The sequence below is a fragment of the Myotis lucifugus genome, unplaced genomic scaffold (genome assembly GCF_000147115.1).
Source record: "Myotis lucifugus unplaced genomic scaffold, Myoluc2.0 scaffold_138, whole genome shotgun sequence".
NCBI lineage: Eukaryota > Metazoa > Chordata > Mammalia > Chiroptera > Vespertilionidae > Myotis > Myotis lucifugus.
The window spans coordinates 2,220,297-2,237,767 of record NW_005871186.1 but is presented as its reverse complement, the minus strand read 5'-3'; the positions used below and the strand labels follow the sequence as shown (position 1 = coordinate 2,237,767).

Below are 17,471 nucleotides of genomic sequence, written 5' to 3'. Positions count from 1 at the left end.
ATATCGGGTATAATTGAACATAAGTTCAGGGTCAATTGCTCATTTACCTTTGTTGAGTCTAAATTTGAAATAACCTTCAGAGACTTCCTTGATTGGAACAGAGCTGAATCTCTGAGTTGTTTTATAACAATGTAGATACCCGGGATCAATGATGATCATCCCAAGGGCATGCTTCAAATATTTCTAACTTACAAATGCTTCCAGGATGGGAACCAAGTATTTCTACCTTTTGGCTTCAGTTTTAGTTAAAATTAGAGAAAGTTTCATAATTATAGAAGAGAAGCGTTTCAGTATAAATTAAGCTTAACCACATCTTGCACAGAATCTATGAAATGCAGTTTAATTGCATTTTAAATTAACTACTAAAATTTATACTCGGCCCAGCCAGCATGGCTCATAGTTGAGCATTGACTTATGAACCAGGAGGCCACGGTTCGATTCCCGGTCAGGGCACATGCCTGGGTTTTGGGCTCAGTCCTTAGTAGTGGGCATGCAGAAGGCAGCCAATCCATGATTCTCTCTCATCATTGTTGTTTCTATCTCTCTCTCCATTCCTCTCTGAATTCAATAGAAATATATTTTTTAAAAAATTATATTTGGTCTTTTTGACATATATGGAGATTTTTCCTAATTTCTAGTTGGCACTGATCTGAAAATCTCCAAAAGATTGTAAAAATAAATCTCTTTAAGAATTTTTTAATTGTATAAAGATTTTTTAAAAATATATTTTATTGATTTTTTACAGAGAGGAAGGGAGAGAGATAGAGAGTTAGAAACATCGATGAGAGAGAAACATCGATCAGCTGCCTCCTGCACATCTCCCGCCGGGGATGTGCCCGCAACCCAGGTACATGCCCTTGACCGGAATCGAACCCGGGACCTTTCAGTCCGCAAGCCGATGCTCTATCCACTGAGCCAAACCAGTTTTGGCAATTGTAAAAAGATTTAATCTTACCCTCCCCCACCTCCCAAAAAATAAATCCGGCCACCACTATATGCCATCCATTTGCATAACTGTTTAATAACAGTATGCATATGTATTAGCAGTGTAAACCTATAATCCCCATGGGAAAAACTTATTCACTGGAGTACAGTGCTTATGCATGGTTATTTTTTGCCTTTTGTCTCTCAGATTCCACTCATTCCCAAAGTTACTTAGGTTAATACATTTTCCCCCATCCACTTTAATTAGGTTGTTCTTTCCCCCCTATATTTACAATGCACTGTACTTGTCAAAATCTGCATTTCATTTTGGGATCCTCCTACTAGTAAATGGTGTATTTAAAATTACATACATTAAGTTGTATAATTCTATGGGTTTTGTCAAATGTATAGTATCATGCACCCACCCTTATAGTATCATACAGAATATTTCACCAACTTAAAAATTCCCATGTTCCCCCCGTATTTAACAACCCTCACTCCTTTTCCTCTGGTAAACATGAATATGTTTACTGTCTCTTTAATTTTGCTCTTTTCAGAATATAATATCACTAGAATAATATAATATGAATCTTCTTCAGATTAGCTTTTTCTAAATTAAATCACTCAGCAATGTGCATTTGAAATTCACTTACATCTTTATATAGCATGATATCTCATTTATTGTTGATGCAGAATAGTAACCAATGTGTTATATACAATTGGTATAGCACAATTTGAATAGTCTTTTATCATTTATCTGTTGAAGGGCATCTTCACTGCATCTAATTCTTGGCAATTATGAAAAAATACTATTAATGTATATGTGCAAGTTTTTGTGTGAATGTAGTTTTCAAACTAGTTGGGTAAATTCCTTGGAGTGTGATTGCTGGATTTTATGGCAAGACTATCTTTAGCTTTGTAGGAGACTTCCAAACTTTATTCCAAAGTTGCTGTGCCATTTTACATTCCCACCAAAAATGATGAAAGGTTCTATTGCTTTACATACTCACCTATTCTTGGTATTGCTTTACTTCTTTTTAATTTTCACCATTTTTAGTGGTAGGTAGTGAAATCTTACTGCACTTTTAAAATTTGCAATTCTTTATAGAAATATATGTTGAGTATCTTTTTATCTGTTTATTTTCTATCTTTATATTTATGAGGTGTATAGACAAATATTTTGCTCAAATTTTAATTGGGTTATTTTTATTATGCATACTAGAGGCTCAGTGCACAGATTCGTGCACTGGTGGGGTCCCTTGGCCTGGCCTGCTCCCTCTAGCAATCCAGGACCTCTCGGGGGATGTCGGAGAGCTGGTTTCAGCCCCATCCCTGCAGGCCAGGCCTAGGGGCCCCACTGGTGTACGAATCCATGCACCGGGCCTCTAGTATGCATATAACATCTTTGGTTACTCTCTTCCTGCCCTCCCCCTTCCCGCTTCCCTCTGAGATTAATCAGTCTGTTCCATGTTTTCATGCCTGTGAGTTGAGTCCCTCCCCCCAGTGGTCAGTGTGTGTCATAGCTACTGGTCGAATGGTCAAACGGTTGCTTAGGCTTTTATATATATAGATATTTAGTTGTAGATTTGATTATTTTTAAATCAACTTGAGAAAGTTCTCTATTCCTTGTTTGCAAGTATTGTTATAAATATGTGCCGCGTTTTCTTTAAAGATGTTTCTTGCCCAACCAGGATAGGTCAGTGGTTGAGCATACACCCATGAACCAAGAAATCACTGGTTTGATTCCCAGTCAGGGCATATGACCAGGTTTCAGGCTTGATCCCCAGTGGTGGGCGTGTAAGAGGCAGCTGATGAATGTTTCTCTCTCATCGCTGTTTCTATCTCTCTATCCCTCTCTCAAACACTCTCTTGAAATCAATAAAAACATATTTTAAAAATTTTTCTTTAATCATTCATATGATGAATAGAATTTTTCTCCTTTAAGATGATGTTCTAGGTTGTTTTTGTTGATTGTTTTTTGAATGTTGAACCAGCTTTGCAAATCAGGAATAAACACCACTTGGTTGTGCTATATAGTTATTTTTATAAATTATTAGCTTCAATTTCCTAATATTTTATCAAATATCTTTGCATCTGTTCATGAGAAATATTTTTGAGACATAGTCAGCATTTTAAAAATTGTTTATTTTTTGGATAATATCTTTAGGTGGCTTTGGTGTCGGGGTATTTCCAGCTTCATAAAATGAAGTGATTTTTTTCTGGATGTGATTTTAGGTAATTGCTGTAATTTTCTTTTCCTTTAATATTTGGTTGAATTCACTGGTGAAACCATCAAAACCTGATTTTGGCCAGAAGGTTACTAATTAGTGATGCAATTCATTAATTAATATAGAGACATTTAGGTATTTAGAACTATAAGTTTCTTTATATGGAAATTTACATATATCTATATTTATGGGCATTATATTATAAATATATCTGAGGAGAAACTGGACTTAAAGATAGTTTCAGTGCTTTTGCCGCTGATTTCAACTTATCTTTTAGGCCATGAAAATATAAAGAAAAGTTAATGCTCAGAGACATATAAAACACTGTTAAAAAGGGGCATATAAGGTAGCCTTTAAAATTTTAATAGAAAACATAACTATTTACAGATTAATACATTTAAATTTTATCAATCACAGCTGGAATAAAGCTAGAATACTGTACCCGGCTATTGTGGCTCAGTGGTTGAGCCTCAACCTATGAACCAAGAGGTCACAGGTTCAATTACCAGTCAGGGCACATGCCCAGGTTGTGGGTTTGATCCCCAGTAGGGGGCGAGCAGGAGGCAGTTGATCAATGATTCTCTCTCATCATCGATGTTTCTACCTTTCTCTCCCTCTCCCTTCCTCTCTGAAATCATATATATATATATATATATATATATTTATATATATTCCATAAGAATGATATAGAGTAGCTAGTGCACAGAAATAAGGCACATTCTGTAAATCCTACTTAATATTTACTGATACCATTGATAAAAATAATTACATATAAAGACTGATGAGCCATATTCTGCCATATGAATTGGACAACAAAGCTTAGACTTTTGACTGTCTGAACTCATTAAAATGCTTACAGAAAGGAGCCAAAATAAAGAAACATTTATGTCAAGCACATTTAAATTTACTGAATTTAATATAACAAGGCATCTCATCTCATATATATTAGGCACTATTTCTTTTTAATTACTTATTTTTAAATAATATTTTTTTCACATGGTTATATATCTGCTTGGTTCTGACTCCATATATGACAGGGTTGAGCATTGGTGGTACTATAACGTAAAGATTCGCTAGAAGTATGTGGATATAGCGAGGGACATTTCGGCCAAAGCGATGTGTCATGAAGGAAAAGAGGGCGGGTGTATAGAAGGCAAGAATTACACAAACATGAGAACCACATGTGCTGAGGGACTTGAGCCGGGCTTCACGGGAAGGAAGGCGGAAAACAGCACGGAGTATCTGAACGTAAGAAAGGGCAATGGCTACAATGTCAAACACTAGGATTGAAATAGCACCCAAGCCATAGATGATATTGATCTTGATGCTGGCACAAGACAGACGAGCAAGACCCATGTGCTCACAGTAGGTATGAGGAATGACATGATTCCCACAGAAGGGCAATCGCAAAATGAGAAATACAAATGGAATCACAGAAAGAAATGACCGCACCACCACACCAAGACCAATCATTGAAACGACCTTATTGGTGAGGATGGTGCTATATCTGAGTGGGTTGCAGATGGCCACATAACGGTCATAAGCCATGGCCAAGAGGACTGCAGATTCCATGCCAGTGAAGTTGTGAATGAAAAACATCTGGGTGAGGCAGGCATCAAAGATGATCTCCCTGAGATTGAACCAGAAGATCCCAAGCATCTTAGGGATAGTAGCTGTGGAGAGACCCAAGTCAATGGTGGCCAACATGGCTAGGAAGTAGAACATCGGCTGGTGGAGGCTGCTCTCAGCCTGGATCACAAACAGAATAGTGAGGTTCCCTATGAGTGCAATCATGTACACAGCACAGAAGGGAAAGCCAATCCAAATGTGGAGCGTCTCCAGTCCTGGAACTCCCAGCAACAGGAAGGAGGCAGGATGATACTGAGTGTCATTGAGAAGGGACATCCTGATAGGTAATGCATAAGTCCATGTTCCTTCCAAATGTGCTTCTGCCAACCTATATGCAGGTTACCAGGTAAAACTCTGCAATGTTTTAAACCTAAAGAAAAATGACAGTTGTGAATATTCTCTTTTTTAGTTAATTCACACAATTAGAAATGTACTATGTAAAAAGCAAAGTGAAGATGTGAATTATCAATAAGAAGGCTTTGAAAGAAGTTACATGTAGATTGTAATAAAAAATACTACATAATATATTCATCCTTCTTGGCACCGTTTTCTCTCTGTTAGAAGAATGGTCTCCTTTGCAATGGTTACCTCATTGGTAATATGCTAAGATTTTGCTTTAATACATGCTTCATTAATTACCTTTTCTTATCATCACCAACATAATTTACTTTCAATTTTAACATTCAAAGGGCTCTATCAGCCTCTATAAATGGTTATTTCTATTAATTCCATTTGGTTGGTTGAATAGTAACACTCAAGTTAACATACAAGATGGGCAGTAAGTGCTGATAAACACCCAGATTCGTTAAGATGTGTTCTCAAATACTAAAAATAAATCTAAAAGGTTAAAATCAACCCATTTGTTAATATTTACTTCTTATTATTACAAAATATGAAGTAAATGTAGTGAAAACAACATTATCAATGACCATTTATTGAGGTATTGCCTACCACTTTCAATGCTGTCAGAACCTTTGCAAATATCAACCTTAATCTTTATAAACACACTTAACTTGAATTTTTACATATGGATTTGAACCTGAAATAGCTTAAATGACTTGCCAAATGTTTAAAATGCTTATAATTAATAAAGGTGTATAAAAAGTAAGTAGCAAGTGGAGAGAATATAATTCAGTTGAAATGGAAAGATAATGGACATAAGAAAAATATAATCCATGCCTCACAGTCATATATACACAGCCCCCTCTTTCACACACAGTTACTCAAACACAGTCTCTTTTAAGCTCACATATGTCTAAAAAAGAGATATCAGTATCCTCACTATAAATCTGAAGCAATTGTACTTTAAGTGTTTAAGATACATGGCAAATATTTTGAAGAAGAAACTAGATAGAAAACATATTCTGAACAAATTGAATCAATCATTTTCAATGATACTTACACTGTTCTTATGTAATTTCATGTACCTTAGAATGTGTATTTTCAAAGCATTTGACCATTCATTATGTGTAACTGTTTTATAGTAAAAAGTGCCTTTTCATGATTTAGCATCACTGGAGGATTCCAAAGAACAATACTAATTATGATGACAGTTTCATTAAGACAATTGTGATATTATGAAGACACTGATACCTGGGAAACAAAGCCAAGAAGAGTGCCCTTCCTGTTCATGATAAATACGTAATAAAAGGAAAGTACAATATGGGTGAGGAAACAAAGAACTCCTAGGACAGGGGTGGGCAACCTTTTTGTGAGTACATGCCAAACCCAGCAAATACTCTGACTCAAAATTCTTCTGTGTGCCAACCCTAATTTTTTGAGAACATGTTACACCTACTTGATATCTCTTAAGGTGTACGTATGTGAAGAACCTTGAAGAAATAATAAAATTCACCCTGACCGGTTTGGCTCAGTGGATAGAGCGTCGGCCTGCGGACTGAGGGGTCCAGGGTTCGATTCCAGTCAAGGGCATGTACCTTGGTTGCAGGCACATCCCCAGTAGGGGGTGTGCAGGAAGCAACTAATCGATGTTTCTCTCTCATCGATGTTTCTAACTCTCTATCACTCTCCCTTCCTCTCTGTAAAAAATCAATAAAAAATATATTTAAAAAAAAAATAATAATAAAATTCCTTCGAGCGACAAAAACACAGTATATGATGATGAAAAATACATTTATTTTTAATGTATACATGTACACTGATAGTCCAACAAAAAACTTTATGACTCCGTTTGACATTATCAGTGGGACTTTTGCTGCTGCATCACTGATGACAGAGATTTTACATCAGGTTTATATTTCGTGACCTTCAGAGATATGCACGAGCTACTACTTTCATCCATCAGGCTACTCCTATTACGAGACTTAACAAAATTCATCACCGAGAACAAAGATTCACAAGCGTATGTGGATGAAAACATGGAGAGTAACGCTGTTGCAAAGTTTTTTAAACAGAAAAAATTTTCTGGAATGGCATTCCAAGTCCTCAATAGTTCGTTTTCAACACTTCTCTCTGGTACTCCTGTCTCTAATCGCTTTTTTTTCAATGTTTTCCAAGTCAACTCTACGGTCAATAAATTTCTGCTTCCAAATTGAGCTACTCTGAAATTCAATCAACTGCATTTCAAAGTCAGCCATGTCTATGGTCTTTAAGATAACTTGTTATGTAAAATTATTTATTTATCTAAGATGCACCTACACTGAATTTATCTGAAAAATAAAAAAGTCGATATTAAGAAAAAAATTGTAAATGGAAGATTATAAGAGAGGGTTTCGCGTGCCAGCAAAAGTTACTGGCTTGCCATGTTTGGCACACGTGCCAGGGGTTGCCCACCCCTGTCCTAGGAGTAAATGTTAAATATTGGAAAGGGATCTAAGAGCATTAGATGTCATTTGAGTGAGACACTCCGTGAAATGTCCAAAGGAATAAAGTCTTCCTACTATGATGTTCTGGCCTGGCCATGGAACAGCGAAAAGGTGTGACATGGACAACATAAGGAATGAAAGTAGGATCCAATTATGAAAGCAAAATTTTCTGTGATTTATCAGTGTAAGTTCCAATGGCAATTTATTGTATTAAATAAAGCCCTTTTATTCATAAATAACATCTCAGAAGATCAGAAATGTAGGCAAATAGTCTCAGAAAAGTAAGAAAACAATGTTTTCCTTTTTTCATCATTCCTATGTGCACTAGATTCTCAAGAAATAAGAACTACTTTAGCTAGTAGGGGCAGAACTCATAATTAAAGAAGAGAATAAGCTGCCTTTCTGAGTTTTGTGAGGTTTTTTTAGTTGTTTTTAGAAGGAAGGATGGTATTATATTCTGTGGACAAAAATAAAATAATGAGGAAATTATATCTCTCAACTCAGATAATTGTATTCTGCAAAAGAGCCTTATTAGCTGGTTAAGTAAAAAGACAGTGTAGCAATAATTTGAAGACATACAGAAAAATGAACTTTTGTACTTGTTTGTCCTGCATCATTATTATTCCGTGAACTGGCTAGATCAAAAAATCTGAATAGCATCTTCCTCCCTTCCCAAGCATTTAAAAACACAACTGATTCTACTTCTTCAATATCTTTAAAATCAGTACATTTGTTCTATGCTGATAGAGCTGGTTTGAATCCTCTTCATTCCGAGGGTTTATTATAGCACAGAACTTTGCAATGCTTAAAAGCATGAGCTCCACCATCAGACTAATTGCGTTGAAACTAACTTTAAAACATTCACTCTGTAATGAAAAGAAAGCAAACAACGAGCATTTTTACCTATAAAATACAGATAAGATAAATGTGTTCATAGTTTTAAACAAGTAATTCATTTAAAATATTTTTGAACCTATTCCAAAAAATACTATGTTATCTGTCATTCTTTAGATATCAAGAAATTGATTTCTCTAAAACGCACAACAAAAGGATTCAGGCTGAAATCTAGTGTTATGTGGCCCTTTTAAAATATGATCCTATTCGTTTCCTAAGTTTCAGCCTTAGTCTTCTTTCCCCAAAGCGTATCCTGTGTCTCTTCTCTTCCTCTCCTACGCTTCATTCTTCCTTCATCCATCACTGTGAAGTAAGGATGCTCTGAGAGCTGCGACATGGGGAAGACTCACCCGGCTGAGCACCAGGAATCCTGTCTCTATCTTGTCTCAACCTGCTCAGTTTTTATGAGAGCACTGCTCTTTGCCTGGGAGGAGCTTCCAATGGAAAAAATCCCCTAGAGGCATTTTGTAAAGGACACAGGTCTCTGAGGATCTAGTGTCTAATCTGGCTTTAACTCAATAAGAGAGAGAAATAAGGAGCTCTGGCTTCTAAGAAAATGAAGGCAGAAAAGTGAAATTTAGGGTAATATGATGACAGAATAGGAGGTAGTATCCCTCTTCCCCTCCCCTCCAGCCACCCCCCATGGAAACACCAAGATAACAACCATAAATCTATGAAAAGACCTTTGTGAGAGTTCCAGAATCCAGAGGAGAGGTTATATGACCCCGGTGGAGCATAGAAGGAGAAAAGACAGATTGAAAGAATATGAAGTAAAGTTTTACTTTACCAACATCACCCCTCCTCCCACCTAGCACTGCTCTGCTCAGGAGAGATTCCCTCAGCCCATGAGTTCTCCCATGGGGGAAAGAGAGCAAGCCCACCCCCGGACAGTGTGTATGTGCGGATGTGTGTGTTCACACATATATATGTATTCACAGGAACACATAGTCGATTCTCATTATTCCCATTTAGTGTTCTATAAAGTCATTCTGAACACTAAATTTAAAAAATAGAACTATTGCTCCTAAGGGAAATGCAGAATTAGCTTCCTGTAGCCTCTTGTCACATTTTGTCAATCAATAAATATGCAATCTTGTTTTAAGTGTGTTTCTCCTTAAAGACACCTCATTTAATACATAGTTCTTACAAATTATTAATTGCATAGTCTTTAAATGGTTAAAAGCCAGGAGCTTAGGCATCCACTTGTATTATATACTTTCATTCACAACATCTTACACAACAAGCCAGTCTCATCAGTGTTGAAAACCTGCTCTTTCACAGAATCCTTCTCCTGTACACTTAGCAGACATTTTAAATTTTTCCTCTGGCCTCCTGATAAGCAGAACCTGCCTCAGCAGTAGGTTGATTGCTTTTCATGCCTTGATGCCTTTTGAAATGTGCTAGCTAGCCAGCACAGTCAATAAGAACGTGACGTTTTTCTGATTCTGGATGATGGTGATATCTTTGACCTTGTAACAGTACCGTCCACTTCACCTTTTTTTAAAATAAGTTGTTATCTCATGAACCCACAAATTTAGCCTCTTTTTCATCCCTTTACCACACACAACAGAATTTTCTTTAGTACATTCCAGCATGGCTTCATATACAGATAGAAAAATTCCCTCTCCCTTTGCCTGGGTGTACCATATTTTTCATTCATTAACTTTGAACTCACAACCAACAGTGTTATAACTCATACTTGAAAGAAGCCTATATAACACAGGTATTTTCTCCATAAAGTACATTACAACCTTCTTGCACTTAAGAACACTAGAAAAGTATTATTTTATTCCAGTGCATTTCATAAATAAATAAATAAATAAAATATTTAGTCCATTACACTTCAGAGCTGTCCTTGAGGCCATTTTAAACAGTGGAGTTGTCAAAAAAACATTAAAAAACATGGCACTGAATAGAATACAAAAATGACACTTGTTTACAGCTAAAAATCAGAAGCTAGACTCTCACCTTGTTCAAACTCAGCTGGGGATGTGCTTGTCAGGCAACTCAAAATTTTTCCCACCTTGCCGAAACCAGTTTGGCTCGGTGGATAGAGCGTCGGCCTGCGGACTGAAGGGTCCCAGGTTCGATTCCGATCAAGGGCATGTACCTGGGTTGCGGGCACATCCCCACTGGGAGATGTGCAGGAGGCAGCTGATCAATGTTTCTCTCTCATCGATGTTTCTAACTCTCTATCCCTCTCCCTTCCTCTCTGTAAAAAATCAATAAAATATATTTAAAAAAAATTTTTCCCACCTCTTTGCATATCTTCAAATAACTGTTAAAGTGACACAGGTATTTATTTAGGTTTACACATAAATTTTAGGGAGTAGGCAAATTTGCATTGTGATTTATAGAAGTCTCATACTTAAGATATACATAAAGAATACAATTAAGTGTAAAAATAAAATGATATAATTTCAAGTTCTGCATTTTAAAATTTGGTAGCATTGACATTAAAAAAAGACTTAAAAATTGTTCAAATAAGACAAACAAAAACTCTACAGACAATACTATGGTGGTTAATAGAGGAGAAGGAGGGTGGGAGGGGTAGATAGTGGAGAGTACAGGGGATCAAATATATGGTGACAGAAAGAGATTTGAATTTATGTGGTCATACATAATTCAATATACAGATGATATATTACAGAACTGTAAGCTTCAAACTTATGTAATTTTATAAACCAATGCCATCCCAATAAATTTAATAACATTTTAAAAAAATTGTTCAGATATCTTTTTTTTAATTTATTTTTATTTATTTTTTAATATATTTTATTGATTTTTTACAGAGAGGAAGGGAGAGGGATAGAGAGTTAGAAACATCAATGAGAGATAAACATCGATCAGCTGCCTCCTGCAAATTCCCTACTGGGGATGTGCCCACAACCAAGGTACATGCCCTTGACCGGAATCGAACCTGGGACCCTTGAGTCCGCAGGCTGACGCTCTATCCACTGAGCCAAACCGATTAGGGCTTAAATAAGCAGGTTTAGAGAGTTTTAGGAATAAGGAGGAGGAATGCATGGGGGAGGAATGCATAGGTGAGGGCTTGGAGCCACCAGAAGGCATACATTCACAGAAAAAAAAAGTGGTGCCACAGGATAAGGGGAGAGGAAGACAAGGAAGATAAGGAAAAGCCAAGGGTATGGGGGGTTGGGGGGTGGGGGGGAAACAAACTTTCACAGAAGATAGAGAAATGCCGAAATGGCAGAAAGAGAAAAACAGATTTTCACAGGAGTTAGAGAAATGTTAATTGTTCAGATATCTTAAAGGAGCTTGGAGTACATGTGAAAGCACACTAAATCTAGATTGCTGAGAGGATTGCATGCTTAAAGATACCAAATTTTCCACATTGATGTGTAGGTGCAATTAAATGTTCATCAAAATTCAATTTTATTTCATATAATTAAATATTTTACTTGAAATTTATTCTGATGAACTATGAAAAGAATTAAGATGTATATCACAACATGATATAATAAAATTAAATATTTTACTTTAATTTATTCTGATGAACTATGAAAAGAATTAAGATGTATATCACAACACAATATAAAAATTTAAAGTCGAACATGATTGAAATATTCAAAATCATATAAATATGAAAATCATGGAATAATGTTAAATGGAATATCAAGATTACATTATGGTTAATGTTCGTTTTCCTTTCTGTCTTTCTATAATAGAAATAAAAAGGCATTATTTTAAATGAAGGGATTATACACTAGATTTCCTTCCTTGATACATACATATGATTTCAGAGAAATATAAAGAAAGACTCACCTTCTCTCCCCCAACCCTTCTTGGATTCCCCTGGTATGAAGATGTTAACTCTAGGGCTTCTGGTCAAGATGGCAGCATATATAAATGCAGTACTTGAATCTTCTTACAACTACATCAGAATTACAACTAATGCCCTAACCTGTTTGGCTCAGTGATATAGCATCAGCCTGCGGACTGAAAGGTCCCAGGTTCGATTCCGGTCAAGTGCATGTACCTTGGTTGCAGGCACATATCCAGCAGGAGGTGTGCAGAAGGCAGCTGATCAATGTTTCTCTCTCATCAATGTTTCTAACTCTATCCCTCTCCCTTCCTCTCTGTAAAAAATCAATAAAAAATATTTTTTAAAAATATTGCAACTAACTACAGAACAACCATCATTCAGAACTGACTGAAAGCTAATTGAAGAGATGTCCTACAACTAAAGATATAAATAACAAGCCACTTGGAGACTGGTAGGAGAAGTAGAAGTGTGGAATAGGCTGGTCCCACACTCACATGTGGCAGATAAAAGATAGGAGGGCCCTGGCCAGGTGGCTCAGTTGGTTGGAGCAAAGTCCTGTATAACAAAAGGTTGTGGGCTCAGTTCCTGATCAGGGCACTTACTAGTCTGCAGGTTCAATCACCTGTTAAGGTGCATACAGGAGGCAACTGATCGATGTTTCTCTATCATACCAATCTCTCTCTCTCTTTCCACTCACTCTAAAATCAGTGGAAACATATCCTAGGGTGAGGATAAATAAATAAATAATAGGGAGGGTATCTCAGTTGCAGAGGTCCCCCTTGAGGAGAGAGGAGTCCCAGCACCGCCCCCCCCCCCCCCGCCACCAGAACACCCTGAGTCCCAGTGCCAGAAAGAGAGGTCCCCATAATTCCTGGCTGTAAAAACCAGTAAGGATTGTAGCTGAGTGAGACAGAGGACTGATGGAGTCCCAGCCATTTCTCTTAAAGGGCCCATACACACACTTTCTTGGACTCATCACTCTGAGCTCTAGTGCTAGAACAACAGATCGAAAGGAACCAGGGAACTAAGGGGAGGAACTAAAGTATCAAGATGAGATCTTTAGGGGCAGCTTTCTCCCAGACAGAATGGCTGGCAGAGGCCATTGTTCCTTTTCTGAGCCTTTCCCCCAAAGAGCAGGCAGGAGCTCTGCCCTGATAATTCCCTAAGACCCCAGCCCACCTAAATTGTGGGCCCACCCTGCTGGGAGCCGGTCCATCCTTGCTGCTTGACACAGTAGCTGCAGGAAAGAAACATCTGCACAACATATGTTTCAAGGGACCTGGCGTATATGGCATACTGTTCTTAATATGTTTGCTCCCCTTAGCGCTATGTGTTTTAACCAAGGTCACCTCTCCGAGAAAGGTTGTTTCCCCAGGTAGGGATTTTTCCCTGAGGTTAGGGAGGGGATAAAACCCCTTAACTAAGTGCCAGGCAGGTAGTTAATCACTTTAACTACAAACAATCACGCTTAAGCTACATAATCTACATAAGATATATATTTGAGATTGTGGGGCAGGAAAATATATCTTAAAAAGGACACAGAAGATACCTTGGATTTTATCAACATTAAAATATTTTATTGTTTAAGGAAACAAAAGATGAAAGGGCAAACCACAGACAGGGAGAAAATATTTATAATACATAGTTCTAACAAAGGTTATATAACCAGACACATAAAGATCCTATCTAATAATGGACAAACATGGTAATTAACCATACCTCCGCTACTCTTCCCATTGGCTAATCAGCAGGATATGCAAATTAACTGCCAACCAAGATGGTGGCCAGCAGCCACACAGCTGAAGCGAACAGGAGGCTGCTTGCTACAGTGATGGAGGAAGCCAAGGTTCCCAGCCTGCCGCAGCCCAGCTCTGAGCTGCACTCTAAGCAACAGTGTTGCAATTATAGAAGCTAAACAAACCCAGAAACCTGTTTTCAGCCAACCGGCCTCAGAGCTGGAGCCGCAACAAAGTTTCAATTACAAAAGGTAAATAAATCCCAGAATAAAAAAAAAAGAAAAAGAAAAAAAGGAGACACTGGGAGCTTCAGTTGCAGGCTTGGCCCGCCTGAAAACAGCCCTCAGCCCCTCATCCAGGCTGGCCAGGCACCCCAGTGGGGACCCCCACCCTGAAGGGGGTGCGGGCAGCCGGAAAACAGCCATCAGCCCCTCATCCAGGCTGACCAGGCACCCAAGCAGGACCCCCACCCTGATCCGGGACACCATTCAGGCAAACCAACCGGCCCCCACCCGTGCACCAGGCCTCTATCCTATATAGTAAAAGGGTAATATGTAAACTGACCCTAACAGCAGAAAGACTGGGAATATCTGGTCACTATGACACACACTGAACACCAGGGGGCAGACGCTCAATGAAGGAGCTGCCCTCTGGTGGTCAGTGCGCTCCCACATGGAGGAGCTCTGCTCAGCCACAAGCCAGGCTGATGGCTGCCAGTACAGCATTTGTGGTGGGAGCCTCTCCTGCCTCCTCAGCAGTGCTAAGGAATGTCTGACTGCAGCTTAGGTCTGCTCCCCGCTGGCAAGTGGACATCCCCTGAGGGCTGCCAGGCTGCCAGAGGGATGTCTGATTGCCAGCTTAGGCCCAATCCCCTGGGGAGCAGGCCTCAGCCAGCAGATGGTCATCCCCCGAGGGGTCCCAGACTGTGAGAGGGCACAGGCCGGGCTGAGGGACCTTCTTCCCCTCCCCCCCAGTGCACAAATTTTTGTGCACCGGGCCTCTAGTATTCTATAAGTCCAATATTAAGAGGTAAAAATATAAGAGTGGGCAAAGAACTTGGACATGCACTCATAAAAAAGATAAGTAATATCAAATTAATACAAGAAAAATGCCTAGAAACTTTAATCATAAAGAAAAATACAAGTTTTCTCTTTAATAAAATGCCCTTTCATGACTCAGTAGATGCAGACAAATGATTGACAACATGAAGTGGTGACAATACAAAATGACAATACAAATAAGGAACAATTATAAATCTCATAAATTGATGGTGGAGGGTGAAAAGTATTATAATGTTAAATGTTCATTCTGCTACACCCCTCCTATGACCTAAAAACTTCACTTTGTAAAGCATACAAAAAGGAGAAAATAATACAACCTGCTAAATAAAATTATAAGAGACAGAGAATGCAGCAATGGATATTGAGAAGTGGTCTGAAAAGAAGATGGAAATAAGATACTTTCAGAGGAGAGCCAACATAAATACATATTTTGACATAGTTATTGTAAGAAAGTATTTTTCTAACTTAAATTTCATAAAATTTCACAATGAAAATCAGTAGTGTCATTATGTTTCCATTCCTTATTTCTGTAATAATATTTTCTTCACACAATCATAGATCTGCTTAGTTCTGACTCCATATATGACAGGGTTGAGCATTGGTGGCACTATGACATAAAGATTGGCCAGGAGTATGTGGATATAGCGAGGGACATTTCGGCCAAAGCGATGTGTCATGAAGGAAAAGAGGGCGGGTGTATAGAAGGCAAGAATTACACAAACATGAGAACCACATGTGCTAAGAGACTTGAGGCGGGCTTCATTGGAAGGAAGACGGAAAACAGCACGGAGTATCTGAACATAAGAAAGGGCAATGGATATAATGTCAAACACTAGATTACAAATTGCACATAAACCATAAATAATATTGATTTTGATGCTGGCACAAGATAGGCGAGCAAGACCCATGTGCTCACAGTAGGTATGAGGAATGACACGATTCCCACAAAAGGGCAATCGAAAAATGAGAAAGACAAATGGAATCACAAAAATAAGGGACCGCACTACCACTCCAAGACCAATCACAGACACAATCTTGTTGGTGAGGATGGTACTATATTGGAGTGGATTGCAGATGGCCACATAACGGTCATAAGCCATGGCCAAGAGGACTGATGATTCCATCAGTGTAAACTTGTGAATAAAAAACATCTGGGTGAGGCAGGCATCAAAGATGATCTCCCTGAAATTGAACCAGAAGATCCCAAGCATCTTAGGGATAGTAGCTGTGGAGAGACCCAAGTCAATGGTGGCCAACATGGCCAGGAAGTAGAACATCGGCTGGTGGAGGCTGCTCTCAGCCTGAATCACAAACAGAATAATGAGGTTCCCTATGAGTGCAATCATGTACACAGCACAGAAGGGTAAGCCAATCCAAATGTGGAGCGTCTCCAGTCCTGGAACTCCCAGCAACAAGAAGGAGGAGGGGTGAAACTGAGTGTCATTGGGAAGAGACATCCTGATAGGTAATGCATAAGTCTTCAGAAATTTATGTTCATCCAATATACGAGTCACCAGGGAGTGTTCTGTAGCTTTGAAGACCTAAATATAATTTAAGAACACTTAAGCCAACTTCTCTCATTATTGTTATTATCACCAATGGAGTTATTATCACCAATAGAATCTCCCCTTCAAGTTTGACTAATGTAAGATTCTGCCAGCTTATAAATATAGTGATGACAATTAGTTCCAATTAATTAAATGACAACACACAAGGATAATAACTATCAACAAAAGAAGGAAGTCATCAACATTTATGACAAAATATAAAATGTACTTTAAAGGGTTAAAATTGGTCCATCTGATAGTATGGAGCCATGTTTTTATTGATTTTTTTTTAGAGAGAGAGGTTTTTTGATTACCTTGTGAGTCCCTATTAACCTTTTGTTAACTTGATTTGTGTTAGAGCACACAAAGATTGATGGAACACATCCTCTCAGCATCCTGTATCATCATTTAGGGGAACAGTATAATTTTGTGTTCAAGAACAAGGGCTCTAGAGTCAGAACACTTCTATTGTTGCTAAAAACTTCTAAAAGTGACATTAGAAAAGTTATTTGGCCCAGCCACTGTGGCTAACTGGTTGAGCGTTGACCAGGAGTTCATGGTTCACTTTGCAGTCAGGGCACATGCCTGGGTTTCGGGCTCAATTCCCAGGAGGTATGCAGGAGGCAGCTGATTGATGATTCTCTTTCATCATTGATGTTTCTATCTCTCTCTTTCTCTCCCTTCCTCTCTATAAAATCAATTAAAAATAAAGAAATAAAAGTTATTTGCATTTGTGCATATATATAAGTAAAAGGATGGGAATTGTTCTGTATGTATCTAAATTTAGAAAATACTAACACCATTAACTACATTATGGATAATTATTTTTAAATCTCTTCT

General features: G+C 38.1%; 2 protein-coding genes across 2 annotated transcripts; both read right to left on the bottom strand.

Moving 5' to 3' along the window:
* Positions 1 to 4,118: 4,118 nt before the first annotated feature.
* Positions 4,119 to 5,063, bottom strand: LOC102430023 (olfactory receptor 52E2-like). The gene has a single exon (XM_014460696.2). It carries the CDS (start codon positions 5,055 to 5,057, stop codon positions 4,119 to 4,121), a length of 939 nt encoding a protein of 312 aa, XP_014316182.1. The 5' UTR covers positions 5,058 to 5,063.
* A 10,542-nt stretch (positions 5,064 to 15,605) lies between these two features.
* LOC102429717 (olfactory receptor 52E2) lies at positions 15,606 to 16,547 on the bottom strand. Its single transcript, XM_014460695.2, has one exon. The coding sequence runs from the start codon at positions 16,539 to 16,541 to the stop codon at positions 15,606 to 15,608; it is 936 nt and encodes a 311-aa protein (XP_014316181.1). The 5' UTR covers positions 16,542 to 16,547.
* Positions 16,548 to 17,471: the final 924 nt, after the last annotated feature.

Excerpts from the sequence above, each read along its gene's own strand:
- LOC102430023 (XM_014460696.2), bottom strand. The coding sequence starts at position 5,057 with ATGTCCCTTCTCAATGACACTCAGTATCATCCTGCCTCCTTCCTGTTG.
- LOC102429717 (XM_014460695.2), bottom strand. The coding sequence starts at position 16,541 with ATGTCTCTTCCCAATGACACTCAGTTTCACCCCTCCTCCTTCTTGTTG.